This window comes from Cyprinodon variegatus, unplaced genomic scaffold (assembly GCF_000732505.1).
Source record: "Cyprinodon variegatus isolate N-32 unplaced genomic scaffold, C_variegatus-1.0 Scaffold1642, whole genome shotgun sequence".
In the NCBI taxonomy this organism is placed as follows: domain Eukaryota; kingdom Metazoa; phylum Chordata; class Actinopteri; order Cyprinodontiformes; family Cyprinodontidae; genus Cyprinodon; species Cyprinodon variegatus.
In genome coordinates, this window is record NW_015152095.1 from 96721 (window position 1) to 111533 (window position 14813).

Sequence of the window (14813 nt, forward strand, 5' to 3'; positions counted from 1 at the left end):
GCTGTTGATAGATCAGTTTGTACATTTTTTAGCGTGCGCAGTGAAATAGCTCACGTTTTTATTCACGCAAACCTTTGATAGATCCGGCCCAAAGTGTTTGACAAGCTGCTCAGTACCTGGGATAAAACGGCAGCAGCATCCGGTCGCTTGCCTGCATCTGCTCCCAGTATCTCCAGTAAGACTCTTCATTTAAGGTGGTAGTTTAGAGCTAAATGATAGTCGTCTAATCTAACTAGATGAAAAGCAATAGACAGGAAGAATAAATTCAATGAAAACTAATGCAATATATGTTGCATTGATCTTAAGATTAAATAAAGAGTCAAAATGTTTAATGATCTAAAGGAAACTCCAGTTTATGAAAAGTTGTTTCAGTTTTTACCTCCACGTTGGCATCATTACTGTGTTTCATGCTTATCAGAGTCGTAGCGACGACTCAGATGCAGCCAACAGATGCCAGGAAAGCCTTTCCCTGCTTCGATGAGCCAGCTATGAAAGCTGTCTTCCACATGACTCTGATTCACCCTCAGGGGACGGTGGCTTTGTCTAACTCCATGAACTATGGTGAGTCTGACCCTTTATCACTGAGAGAGAGGAAGCTGCTCACCCAAAAACCATTTAATAAGATACCCTTATGGTTACATATGGTTTTATTTACTTATGCTGTTGTTTCTGATCCTTCGCAGAGCCTGTCAGCATCACTGTGGACGGCGAGAGTTTAATTCAGACCAGCTTTGAACCCACAGAGATCATGTCCACATACTTGTTGGCTTTTGTTGTATGTGAATTTACCTACATTGGATCAAACCCGGATGCAGAAGTTTTGGTAATTATTCCTGGAAACACAGAACAAGTTGTTTTCTTTAGGATAATATGATCTGTTTTAAATTAAAACATATATATGCAGTGAAATGAGTGAGACAAACCTCAGCAGGCGTCTGCTTGTGAACTTGAACATTTGAGGTGGAAACTGACTATAGGAACCACAGTAAAAGCTGTCATATAAAGGAATCAATGCTAAAATATTAAAGGAGAAAATGCAATAAAGTGGTTAAACATTAGCCCCATATTTTCCGCCACCCCTGACCTTTGATAAAACAGATTGGTGCCGTATGAAAACATAAAGAAGGTATTAATGCAGCTTATGCTTGCAGATCTTAAAACTGATTATTTCAAATGTTTGGTTTTTTTTCTTAAGAAATAAATACTTTGAAAGACAAAAAAGAAGAACGTTTGTACCTCTATTGCAGCGTTGCAGTTTTAATATGTAATAAGGGCTTAAGTGCAGATGTGTCATGTAACTACGGGAGGAAAAGTGCTGACATGGCAGTTATCATAGAGATCGTCACCATGGGGGGGGGGGGGTAAGCCATAAAATTTCCTAACTCAATGACTAATTGCTGCATGCAAGCTGTTTGAGTAGAAAGAAATGTTTAAATGAATGCTGAAACGTTTGGTAGAAATTAACAATATGTTGACTGCAGGTGGAATCAGTCCTTTAAGAACAATAACACACAGTTAAAAAAACTAAATCTAAAAAAGTAATTTTTTTCTTAAAATAGGTGGATTTCTTCATAAATTGAGGAGGTGAGATGCTTTGCCAAAGGAACAAGACAATGTACATTTAAAATAATAAAAAAAACAATTGCATTGTCTTATTTAAAGTGCATATTATCCAATTATCATATTTTAAGAGTAAAAAAACAAATTCTTTGGAAGAACATCTTATTTACCTACTCAAATTAAACGTAAATAGACCTAATTTAAGACATTTTTATTTCTTTCGAGATCATTTTGCTGTATTTTATTTGGAGGAGCACCAAAACTATTCTTTGTTAATTTGAATGAAAAACAAGACAGATCTCTTTTTTTTTTTATGCTGCATTTCGGATTAAAATGACTAAACTGTTACTCACTAGTCTAAAGTCCTCTTTTCAGACAAAAATAGATTTTATATTTCATTGAGGACTCATGCTCCAGGAGTCAGGAGGAAGTGTTTAAAGGCCTAAAGTCAGACTTGTTTAAGGTCCATTTGGAAGCTTTTGTGCTGAGGGCGTGCTTATCTGCTGTATTTTATCAATTCAGGCTTATATTTATAGGGTAATTCACAGCACTTCTGCCTGCTGCCAAGCTTTATGGATCTGCTGGTTTCTTTTTCCAGCAGATCACTGCAGCTGAAAGCTCTATTCAAATGATCGGTAACTATGGCAGGCTTTTTTGACATTTATTAGAAGCGCTGTCCTCTTATTGTTCCATTTGTTGATCTCTAAAATAAGATTCTTCCTGTTCAAAACTGCATTCCTACCAGCCAGAAATGTACATATAGATATCCTAAATTACATTTTTGCAAGAAAAATTACATTTCAGGCTACCAAACATATAACTGTTCTAGTAAGAATAAACCTTCAAATACCAAGAAATCTTTAAAAATTTTAAGTTGCTTGACTGAATATATATTTCAGATGTCTCAAATGCATTTATTCTTGGTCAAATTAACATTTCAGATATCTAAAATAACATTCTTACTATCTAAAATGTACATTTCAGATATCTTAAATGTAATGCTTAATAGTATAAATGACATCATGTTTCCCATTCATGTGTATTGGGCTTTTATTTCTACTTTACTTCCAGATATCTAAAATAAACATTCTTCCTTTCTAAAAATGAATTCTGATGAGGATGAATTCCTAATTTCAGATCTCCATAATAGAGTTACTGCCAGTCAAAATTACTATTTCAGAAATCAAAAAATGAATATAACATTACAGATATCTAGAAATCCAATTTTTGACATCTAAAGTATATTTCTGCTAATAGAAATTTAATTACAGACATCAACTACTTATTTTATGACTAGTTAAATTAGAATTCCGGATATAATGGTCATAAAAATTATGACCGGTAACAATTCGATTACGGAGATCTGATAGGACTAATGTAATTTCGGATATCTGAAAGTAACAGCCCAATAGACATGAATGGGAAAAAGTTATGTCATCTGTTCTAGTAAGAATTACATTTCAAATATCTGAAATGATCATTTTAGATAGGAGGAATACTTTTAAAGATATCTGAAATACAAACAAATATATGGTAAAATGGCCGCTTAAAATGAGTAAAGATTTGTAGATATCTGAAATGTAGTTCTTAATAGTACTCATTTGATTCCAGAGTACTTAAAATGTAATTTTTTTACTAGTAGAAATGTAATTAGTGATATCTAAAATACAATTCTGACTAGGAGTATTGTCATTGTGATTAGGGAGAATGCTTTAGTGCTATCTATAATAGAAATGTTACTACTCAGCCTGGCTATTTTATGTTAAAACAGAGCCCTGTTTCTATTTTGAATGTAAGTCAAAATATGTTTTTAAGTTTCTAAAACTGCATTTTAGATAGGCATTGTTAAAATTTAGATATATGCAATTAAAATGTAACTAGCCATATATCAATAGTTGATATCTGCAAATGTATTTCTATGAGTAGAAATATATTTCAGATGTCTTGACATCTAAAATATATTTCTACTCATAATTAACTAAAAATATATTTGTACTCATAGAAATATATTTGCAGATATCAACTATTGATATATGACTGGATTTCTGGGTTTTATAATATTAAATAGATTTTGGATATCTGAAATAGTAATTATGACTAGCAGTTACTTTATTATAGAGATCTGAAATTAGAATTCAGTTTTAGAAAGGAAGAATGTTTATTTTAGATATCTGGAAGTAAAAGCCCAATACACATGAATGGGAAACGTGAAATAATTTGTACTAGTAAGAATTACACTTAAGATTTCTAAAATGTTTATTTTAGATAGGAAGAATGTTATTTTAGAGTCCCGAAATGTTCATTTTGACTAAGAAGAAATGAATTTGAGACACCTGGATTACATATTCAGTCAAGCTAATAAGTGTCAAAACAGCCTGCCATAGCCTTCACCTAAACCATGTGTTTTATGAGTGTATATAATAAATGGACCTCATATTTCAAACAGAGCTGTAAAATCAATGCACTGCGGCTGTGCTGCCCCCTGTTGGACTCAGATATCCATCTATAGCTCAAGTCTTGATGCTTGAATTCTATTTTTTCTCTTTTTGGCCTTTTCAGATCAGGATCTGGGCTCGCAGGAAGGCCATCGAAGAAGGCCAGGGAGACTACGCTCTGGAGAAGACCGGACCCATTCTAGCATTTTTTGAGAACTACTACAACTCTTCTTACCCTCTCAGAAAGTCAGGTAGAGGTTTAAAGAAACATACTTCTTCAGTCAGTCCGCTCAGATTCTGAGAAATGTTCTTTTTTTGCTGTGAAGATGAAAAAAAATAGAAAAGGAAAAAAAGATGATCTGCTCTGAGTTTAGTTGTTGCTTCCAGACCAGATCGCTCTTCCTGACTTCGCCGCTGGAGCCATGGAGAACTGGGGTTTGATCACCTACAGAGAGACAGCACTGCTTTATAATCCTGGAGTGTCCTCTAACGGGGACAAAGAGTGGGTGGCAACCGTCATTTCCCATGAACTGGCTCACATGGTAAAATATAAAGTACTCCTCCACCTACAGTGAAACGTATTAACGTATAATGAGTGAAGATCTCTCCTCTCAGTGGTTTGGAAACTTGGTGACCATGAGGTGGTGGAATGACTTGTGGCTCAATGAAGGGTTTGCCACCTACGTTTCTTACCTAGGAGCTGATTATGCTGAACCTGAATGGAATATGGTGAGTTTAGGTGTTTTCTCATGACAATTAGCAATTAATTAATAATAATAATAAAAGTTAAAGGCAATTGATAGAGAATATATTTAACTTGCATTCGCAGAAAGAATTAATAGTCCTGAATGAGATTATCGGGGTGATGTCTGTGGATGCTTCGGCTTACTCCCACCCCCTCTCCTCCAAAGAAGAGGAAATCCTGAGACCAGACCAGATCAATCAGCTGTTTGACTCCATCACCTACAGCAAGGTCAGTTGCTTTAACCGTAACATATGATTGGGGCATCCTTACATTCAGATGCTCTTCTAACTGTTGTTATAGGGAACAGTGGGTGATTATATCATCGTAGCTCACAGGTTTCCATCTAAAACCTGTTTTCCATTGCAGGGTTCAGCAGTCCTCCGAATGCTCTCAGAATTTATCACAGAGGCCGTCTTCTCAAAAGGACTTCATGTGCGTATGGATTCAAGATATTAGCACTAATAATTTCAACATCCTTTTAATGGCAGAAGCCTCACAACAATACCTGTTTTTTAACAACATTTTATCTATCTGCAGACATATCTAGAGGAGTTTCAGTATAGCACCACAGGCTACAAGGACCTCTGGAAGCACCTGCAAATGGTAAGACAAAAGATGGCCTCAGAGTTTGAAAAACAGTTTGAGGTGAAAAAGAAGTAATTAGTGCTAAATGTTACAAAGGACAAGATTTCAGGGATTCTCATGTTTATTGAAGAACGGGTTAGATACTCGACTCTCAGAGGTGGGTTGTCAGGTTTGGTGGATATTTGTAGAGGACGCAAATGCACAGACGCTTTCTTGTAGGTTTAATAATGATGTTGGTGGCAATAGAAGTATAAATCCAGACTAAACTGGAAGGGAACTTTGAAAACAAAAGCAGGAGAGACTTGGGAGGAATATACACATAAAAAGAAGAGAATCCAGCATACAGGAACTACGCAGGAGGTGTTTATATGGGAGAAACAAACAATGACTGGGCTAATCAGCTGATAGGGAGCAGGTGTGAACAGGAGCAACTAAAAAGGAGATAAGGGGAAAGAAACGTACACTAGGGGGCAACAAAGAACAACCAAGAAAACAGGATCTAACTGGAACTTGGAAAGAACTTAAATGAAGCTAAAGGGAAAAAAACAACTAATGACTACAGCTAAAACTAGACCAAAGAATAAATGATACCAAAAAGGCTGAAAAGAGATAACTGGAAGAAATAACAAGAGAGAGTAAAACCAAGAATGAAAAAAATTATAAAAACCCGATAAACACAAAATAACATAAATAAAGCATAACTGAGAATCCAAAAAGAAAACAAACAGTCCAGAAAGGGCAGAATTACAATATGGGGAGATTACCCAAAAATGTTAAGTAAGAGTAGCAGTACTTTAAAAACATTTTTAACTCAAGTAAAAGTAAAAAAAAAATCTGTAAAAAGGCTACTCAAGTACTGAGGATTACTTCAGATTTCATGTTTAGAAATTATGCTGATTAACAGACTTTATGTGCCAGTTCAGTTTATGTGTTTTAAAGACTCAAATGCCTAAAAAATACAAATAAATGTAACAAATATATAAGAACAAGTTGGTTGTAGAAGAAATACTTTTAGCAATTTTTTCTTTTCAACATAAAACTGAGAGAACCAATCCTTACAATGAGAACTGTATATATGTAAGAATAATGTAACAAACTTCCACTGCTAATATCTAATGTTTACTGTATTTTTACTTGATTTGGAAAAGTTCAAATGACTCCCAGAGGACGGAGTAGTCAGAGTTTGACAAATAGGAGTAGAGATACTTTACAAGAATATTACTCAAGTAAAAGACAGAAGTACTGCATAGTTAACCTTCTCCTAAAAGTAATATTTCTTTCAAATTGTACTTCCGTTTGAGGTCAACAAACGCTTTGTGGTTACAGAGAAAGATAACCCAGCTTAAATACGATCATTAATGGCTAACTGGACCAGGCCTCCCTCACACTAAATCCATCAACTGTTTTCAAATCTGCCAGAATGGAGAAATTCTGGCTTCTTCTTATTCGTACAACTGTCTCAATTTAAATCATATCTCAGTCACATTTACCTCTTTGAATAAGCCACTCCTAAACTTTCATTTTTTCCAATCATGCTAATGATACATGATATCAATCATTTCTCTTTACTCCCTTTCTTTGGCATTAAGCTGCTATGTGGTTCTATTGAGACTTAGATTTTATTGTCATTTTATATGCACAGTTTATAGAAAACAAACTTTTGCTACATACAGCTTACAAGTGTAATTACACTGCAGTTGGAATAAGATAACATTACAATATAAAATGCTGCAGTAATCAGTGTTTTCAGTCCTAAACATGTGGTTCCCTTTGCTTTGTACAAAAACCAGACCTAACGTATATTTACACGTTGGTGTTTTTGTTTCTTACCAAAACATTATAATTTTTTCCCCTCCTGCTATCAATCCATACCTCATTGCACCAGCAGTTTATTAGCCATTGTATTTTGAAATAAATAATTATTACATTTTTAATTAACAAAACGAGATTCTTAGACCACTTGTTGTGATTCTACCTATATACAGTTTACAAAAGTGAAATTTCGTACTAGTAATTACATTTAACAAGGGACGCACAACATTTGAAATGTGGCTGATATCTGATATGCAGATATTGTTAAACCAAAATTAGCTGATAATATTTTACCCTAGATCTACTCGCAAACAATGCGTAGTTCTCTCCTGTCCTGTTTAGGTAGTGCAAATAGTATTTACAGTATCGGTTTATGCAACTTAAACTTAAGCAACTTTATGCAACTTTTGTACTTAAGCATCTCCTTTGTTACAGACTTTTGCATCAGTTGGGTGCAAGTAACCTGCTAGCGTAAGCATAATCCTGAGAAGCACTGCAGGTGAATTCTATTGTTGGAATAGACAATGTCTGATATTTAGTTTTTTAATCAATGTTAGCTGTTACCAATCGCATGTTGATAATATTGTTTATCTTTAAAGTTAGCAATAAACATTCCTAAGGCTCCATAACCTAATTAATAACCTTGCAGAGCAATCAGTAAGACATTTTTACCCCCGCAAAATGCAAAAGAATAAACATTGAACAAGCAAAATCACAAGACCTAATTTGTTGGTTTATACCAGGGGTCTGAATCGTTAAATATCCAAAGAGCTGTTTTGCCCTGAGTTCGGCTACGTAAAAAAATCATTTAGAGCCACAAAATATGACTTTTTATAATAAAACAACTTTTTATTTTTGTTAAATATCTGCTATTGGAAATCTGTTGCCATCTTAAACAACAAACTATATATTTTATTTTTTAGCATAAGACAGTGACATAATTCATAAATATGGCCACTCACACTGAGCCTGGTTCTGCTGGAGGTTTCTTCCTGTTAAAAGGGAGCTTTTCCTCTCCACTGTCGCTACAAGCATGCTTAGTGTGAGGGATTGCTGAAGAGTCAATGAGTCAATGCAATCAGCTGGTTTTCCTTAGATAGAAAACTTTATATCAATTTGACTGTATGATCTGGTTGAACTGTAAAGTGCCTTGAGATGACATGTGTTGTGAATTTGGCGCTATAGAAATAAACTGGATTGAATTGAATAAATATGAAGCATGGCTTTCTTCTAAAGAGTATTATTGGATGCACAAAAAAGAAGATAATTAAAAAACAAGAAAAATAGCTCTACTAAATATATTTCTGATGCTTTTAATGTCATTCTGTAGTAAAAATTCAATTTAAATATATTTTTATAAAAAACAAAAGGTTCTAGGAATGGTATTTATTATTATAGTGTATAACTTAAATCTTTATATCATTTTTGGCCATATTAAGAGCCACAGTAGAGGGCTTAAAGAGCCTCATTGGCTCTGGAGCTGCAGGTTGCAGACCCCTGGTTTAGGCATCTTTAAGAAGAGGAGGCAAGGACGATCTTAGACTGATGAATCATTTGTTAGGTGGTCAATAGAGTTTCGGCTTAAATATGTCACGTTTGAACGAACCTTAGTGATCATTGAGCAGAAACTCCTTTTTATAAGAATGATTTAATTTGGCACTGCAATGTAATACCAAACCTGCATGGACTAGGCTGGAAAATATGCTGTAAACATGGATTGGATTTGCTCTCCGTGAAGCAGAGCAGCTTCTTTCTTACCTAATCTTTGCTTTTTTTTAGGCAGTAGATAAAGCGGACATACAGCTGCCCCATTCTGTGGAGGACATTATGAACCGCTGGATTCTTCAAATGGGCTTCCCAGTGGTCACCATCAACACCCGCACCGGAAAAATCACACAGGAACATTTCCTGTTGGATCCAGAGTCTGTTGTAGACAGACCCTCTGAGTTCAAGTAGGATCCAACGTCTAAAAAAAAAAAGGTGTCAAACTTCTTCATGTCTCTGAATGCTGCTTCTATTCGTTTCCATGTGCTGTTCCGTGGATTTGGTTCAAGCTATGAGTGGTTTGTCCCTCTTACCTGGATTAAGAAGGGTGGTTCTGAACAGCAGTTCTGGTTTCTCAGCAAGGAAGGTTAGATTCCTTACAACTCAAAGAGAGATGGTTACTGTTGTTGTTTAATTAACTCTGTGTTTTCCTCCTCATGCTCAGTTACAAACCCAGATTTGGTTGTTGGCGATGCTGATTGGCTGGTGGCCAACATCAACATGAAGGGTTTCTATAGAGTCAATTACGACGAGGCCAACTGGGAGCGTCTAATTGCCAAGCTGAGCTCAAACGACGTTGATATGGTGTGAATTTTTCAATTATTGCTCCAATAAGAGAAAACAATTCTTAAATGGAAATTAAAATAAAAACCCAATCAAGAAATTAACTTCTTAATTAAAAAAAGTTTGAGAGGAACCTTGCTGTTTTTTCAGATTTAATTAATTTTATTATTATTTCTTAATTTTTTTCATTTTTTTATTTATAATTTTTGCACTTAAAATGAGTTAGTTTGTTTATTCAAATTTCCATTAGTAAAACAATTATTAGTTTTGTAAATGTCCATCTACAAAATTGGTTCTTTGCTTACAAAAATACTGGAACAAAGTTCACTCCATACACTGACGGCAGCTCTGCTCTGTTGCTGATATTAATGTTGCTCACAGCCTTTTCCTTCATTTTCAGGACATTTCTGTGATCAACAGAGCTCAGATTATCGATGACGCCTTTAATCTTGCCAAGTAAGCATAACATTTAGTAAAACATTTGGTTGAGCTTCAAGCGTTTAACTTCTTTTTTACTTTCAGGGCAAAGATAATAAATACAACCTTGGCTCTGAGGACAACTACATTCCTGAACAAAGAGTTTGAATATATGCCCTGGGAGACGGCCAGACGCAACTTGAATTACTTCTTCCTTATGTTTGACCGCACTGAGGTGTATGGTCCCATGAAGGTTTGCTCAATAACTGATCCTTCCAACATTAAGACTTTAATATAAATGTGATTTTCTCATATTATCACAGAAGAAAATAACAAATAAATGTTAATGTCCTCATCCTTCAGGCCTATATAAGAAAGCAGGTAACCCCTCTGTTTCATCACTTTGAGGCTCTCACTCTAAACTGGACAAAGATCCCAGAGAATCACACAGATCAGTAAGAATGTTTAGCATCTTTTCCCTTTTATTTTTTTCTTTTTAGAGCACATACATGCTGTCAATTATTTCTGGCACTTTGGTGAAAGATGTGACACAAAGCTAAACATAAATTTGTCAGACAGCAAAAGATAAATCTCTGAAATATTGAAACAAACAAAAATCTTGACTTAAGTGAAATTTTTGACAGAAAGAAATTCAGCCGTGTCACGGTTACTGGAACCCTTAATAATTGCATATAAATTCATTTCAGTTTATTTATATTTTCAACACATGTCATCTCAAGGCACTTTACAGAGACAATTCAACCAGATCATCCAGTCAGGTTATATACAATGTAGTTTTCTGTCTAAGGAAAACCAGCTGATTGCATCGACTCATTGACTCAAAGGCAATCCCTAGCACCAAGCATGCTTGTAGGGACAGTGGAGAGGAAAAACATATTTTGTTTGTTTATTCCTCAAAAATTCAGCAGTGTTATGGTTACTGGAACTCTTAAAAAGTTCATATAAATGAGCTGTATTCATCTATCTTTTTTAGTATTTATTCTTTGCATTTTAAAGGTAAGCTTTACCCTGGGGAGTATAAAATACTTAAATAAATGGGTATAATTTTAACCGTCCCTTCTAACAAATAATAATATAAAAAAAAAAACTGATCTCTGCAAGTCCTACACCGTTTCAAGGTCTCTGTTTAAGGGTCTTGTTTGGTTTGAAATGTACTGGGATTTTGTGTTTGGAGAAAATCCTCTTGAGTTTTTCAGAGACTCCAGCAATGTATGGGATGGAGAGGTTTTTGCGTTTAATCTTCTCACCGTTATGTTTAAAGTCATCCAGGCCAACAATGTCCCTCAACAATGACGACTCCCCCCTTTCAGAGGCATAGACCAGCATCGAGCATTGCAAGCTAACAAATACCTCAAATAACCCCCCCATTCCTAAAGGGTGGACTTAGGAATGGGGAGTTCTTCTGGTTTAATTTGCATATTTTCTAAACCAAAACAAGGCTTTGTTGGGCTACTCTATAAACTCAATGGTAACTCAATGGCTGACATTTAGAATGAAAAAAGCTTCCTGGATGGGAACCGAAACATCTTCAGAGTTGGATACAAAGTCCAGTGGATTGTTTTTTTATTTTTTGGAATGACTATGACAAGGACGACCGAAATTCTTCACCAGTACCATAACTGGTTATAAAATAAAACTATTTTACCTAATCTTTCAATTTGAGCATTTAATTCTTATCATTGTATTCTTTCCATCTCAAATAAGAAAAAAACAACATAAATGTTTTTCCTGGAAGTTAGTAAGGAATGAAAATGAATACAGAATAAATTCATATTATAAATCTGTGTTTATAAAACCGGAGCTCCTTGGAGCAACTCTCCTATAATCACATTTGACCTGGATGAATTGGGAACAAAATACAGAACAAATATTACAATCAGACAAACTTAATTAGGTTTACTTTGTTTTTTCCATTAATCTAAATCAAATCTGTGGGAGTAGCATCTCTAGATCAAAGGTTCTTAAAGTGGGGGTCAAGACTCTGCAGCACCCGGAGATCAGTGTCGCGTTAAGGGTCTTTGTTCAGGGACCCAGAGTAGCAGTCTATGGGAGTGGGTTTTGAACTCACAACCTCAGGATTCCAAGCTCTATGCCCTAACGACTAGACCAGCACTCCTCATGACCCCCCCACTTTAAGAACCCTTTGGAGATGCTACTCTCACAGACTTGATTTGTATTAATGGATCATGAGCAGATTTCTGCTGAATTTGATGCAAAGCTGAGTTGGATCTATCAAAGGGGAATCCAGGCTTCTATGCATGTTTTTCTCTAGAATTTGAAATAAGAGTGAAGGCTGCGGCACATGTAGCAAAAAAGATCAGAATAATTTTTTTCTGAAATCTGCTTTTGCATTATGTTTGACGTGTTTTGCTCTTTGTTTCTTTCATTGGACAGCTGTGTGGTTTCAGACCTTCTCATGGTAGCTGTATTCTTTCTGTCCAGATATAATCAGGTCAATGCCATCTCCTTGGCCTGCAGTGCAGGAGTGGAAGGCTGCAAAGAACTGACATCTGGATGGTTCAAAGAGTGGATGAACAACCCTGCTGTCAACAAGTAAACTTCTGCTAAAAAGTGGACCTTAATTATTCATTAGGATTTTTTTTCTAACTTTTTTTTGTTTTATCAAACACTGCAGCATAAATGTGAACCTGAAGTCTACAGTATACTGCAATGCAATTGCAGCAGGAGGAGAAAAAGAGTGGGACTTTGCATGGAAAATGTATATGAATGCTACTATTGCCACAGAGGCAGAGAAGCTAATGTACGCTCTGTCCTGCACCAAGGAGCCCTGGCTACTAAACAGGTCTCTGACAAACATATGACTGACCCTCATGGTTTCATTTGCTTTTCTAATTTCTAAGTAGACTAATTGTTTTTTTTCTATAATCTCAAAACTCTTTTGTCAATCTCAGGTATATACAGCTTTGCTTGGATCCAGAGAAGATCCGGAAGCAGGATGTTGCTTTTACTCTTGTTTACATCGCACGTAACGCTATCGGCCATCCTCTTGTTTGGGACTTTCTTAGAGGCAACTGGGACTATTTATTGAATGAGTGAGTCTTTTCATTGTTCAAATATATAAATGCATTAATGCTTCATAACCAGAGATGTCAAGTAACAAAGTACGAATACTTGGTTATCTTACTTCAGTAGAAATTTTGGCTATCTATTCTTTACTGGAATAATTATTGTTTTTAGAAAACTTTACTCTTCTACTCCTTACATTTTTTTTTACTAAAATTATCTCTAGTTTCCACTCCTCACATTTTAAAAATAGACTCATTAGTTTTGTTTTATTTTAGCTCATTTTCATTATGGCCTGTTGATGTTTAACAAAAATAAAATAAATAATCCAGACAATTTATTTCTACAGTATGTAGTTGGACTCAGTGCTGCCTCAATGTGCTGTTCACAACATAGCAAAATAAATAGATATTTTTTAAGATGATGCAACGTTAAATTTGACACTGTTATCATTAGTTATAAAGCTAAGAAAATGAAGTCTAAGGAAGTTATCATCAAAAGTTTTAGAAAAATGTTCCTTTAATAGGGTAGTGCAGTAAAGCTTCTGTCCTTAATATTTTTTCTGCATTACCTTTACTTTGATACTTTAAGTATCTTTAAAAATGGTACTTTAACACTTTTACTGGAGTAAAAAAGCTTAAGCTGATCTTCTGACCTCTACAAAAGTGTTTTTAAACTGTAGGATTTCTACTTCTACTGGAATAATAAACATTAATACTTTTGACACCTCTGTTTGTAGCTGAAAACCATGAACTGTCTCTTTGGGTAGGCTGTTAGTGTCGGCGACAGTAGGGGCAGACAGATTAGCTTGTGTTTATGTAACATATTTGTCTAAATGTATTATTTCTGCAAAAAACAAAACATTTGTTTTTCTATATCTTCAGATATGGTCGTGGATCAATTTCCCTTAGTAGAATTCTGAATGGACTGACTGAACGATTCTCCACTCAGTTTGAATACAAACAGGTAGGCATTCAATGATTTAAACATATATAAATGTTTATGTTTTAGGAGCATTAGCAGTGATTATCGCTTCTCCCACCTTCTCCTCTGTAGCTGCAGCTGTTCAAAGAGGAGGTTGAAGCACAGCTTGAATCAGCTGCTGGGGTTTTTGATCAAGTGCTGGAGAGAACCAAGGCTAACATTAACTGGGTGGCCCTGAACAAGAAGCAAGTGAATCAATGGTTGCTGGAGCAAACTTCAGAAAAGTTTTAATCCAGCTGGTCCATGCACCAATGACAAACAAGCATCAGATTAATATGCAAAACTGTTCTCTGCCTCAAAGCAAATATTTGCAAAACATGTTTGGATGTAATTTTTGATCAAATAAGACTAAATATTTTTGATGAAGCATTCAGGTAAAGTTCTTTTATGAAATAAAACGTATTTTAAAACTAAATGATGTGTGTGCTTTATAAGATAATCTGTGTGATCAATGGTCCCATTTACAGATTTTTCTGAAGGAAAATTAAAGATTGGGCTTAAATTACGGACACTGGTAAAAAGATTACATTTTCTTGTTAAAATAAATTCTGTCTGGACTCAAATGTTGAATTTAATGTTTCAAAGACACTGAGACCTTTACTGATAAAAGCAGACAAGAGAACCAAACGTCTGGCCTCAACACAGAAGAAAAACATGCTTGCATCTTTTTCTGACCCATTTGCACCTACTGTTGTTTAAAATCAATTTTGATTAATATATTAATTCAAAATATCTATTTTAACCAAATATGTTATAGATAATGTAGATTTATTCATACATGTATGTATAAAACTAATTAAGATGAACAGAATATGATCGATAAATAAAGTCTGTGTCCGCTCTGTGTGGGCGGGCTAATTCAATCCAAGCCCTCACTACACCAAATTATTTCCCATATTTAT

General features: G+C 35.0%; 1 protein-coding gene across 2 annotated transcripts in view; it reads left to right on the forward strand.

Moving 5' to 3' along the window:
- LOC107104185 (aminopeptidase N-like) overlaps window positions 1-14304 on the forward strand; it is a 25253-nt gene extending 10949 nt beyond the window's left edge. For both annotated transcript variants that reach the window (XM_015404129.1, XM_015404128.1), the window contains exons 3-21: window positions 419-561; window positions 684-823; window positions 4120-4246; window positions 4383-4537; window positions 4611-4724; window positions 4825-4968; window positions 5107-5172; window positions 5278-5343; window positions 8917-9089; window positions 9192-9268; window positions 9347-9486; window positions 9866-9921; window positions 9988-10135; window positions 10246-10337; window positions 12346-12456; window positions 12539-12706; window positions 12816-12956; window positions 13812-13893; window positions 13984-14304. In XM_015404129.1, the coding sequence (XP_015259615.1) occupies window positions 419-561; window positions 684-823; window positions 4120-4246; window positions 4383-4537; window positions 4611-4724; window positions 4825-4968; window positions 5107-5172; window positions 5278-5343; window positions 8917-9089; window positions 9192-9268; window positions 9347-9486; window positions 9866-9921; window positions 9988-10135; window positions 10246-10337; window positions 12346-12456; window positions 12539-12706; window positions 12816-12956; window positions 13812-13893; window positions 13984-14142 (2302 nt within the window). In that variant the 3' untranslated portion in view covers window positions 14143-14304. The remainder of the gene's footprint in view (window positions 1-418; window positions 562-683; window positions 824-4119; window positions 4247-4382; window positions 4538-4610; window positions 4725-4824; window positions 4969-5106; window positions 5173-5277; window positions 5344-8916; window positions 9090-9191; window positions 9269-9346; window positions 9487-9865; window positions 9922-9987; window positions 10136-10245; window positions 10338-12345; window positions 12457-12538; window positions 12707-12815; window positions 12957-13811; window positions 13894-13983) is intronic.
- The last annotated feature ends 509 nt before the right edge of the window (window positions 14305-14813 follow it).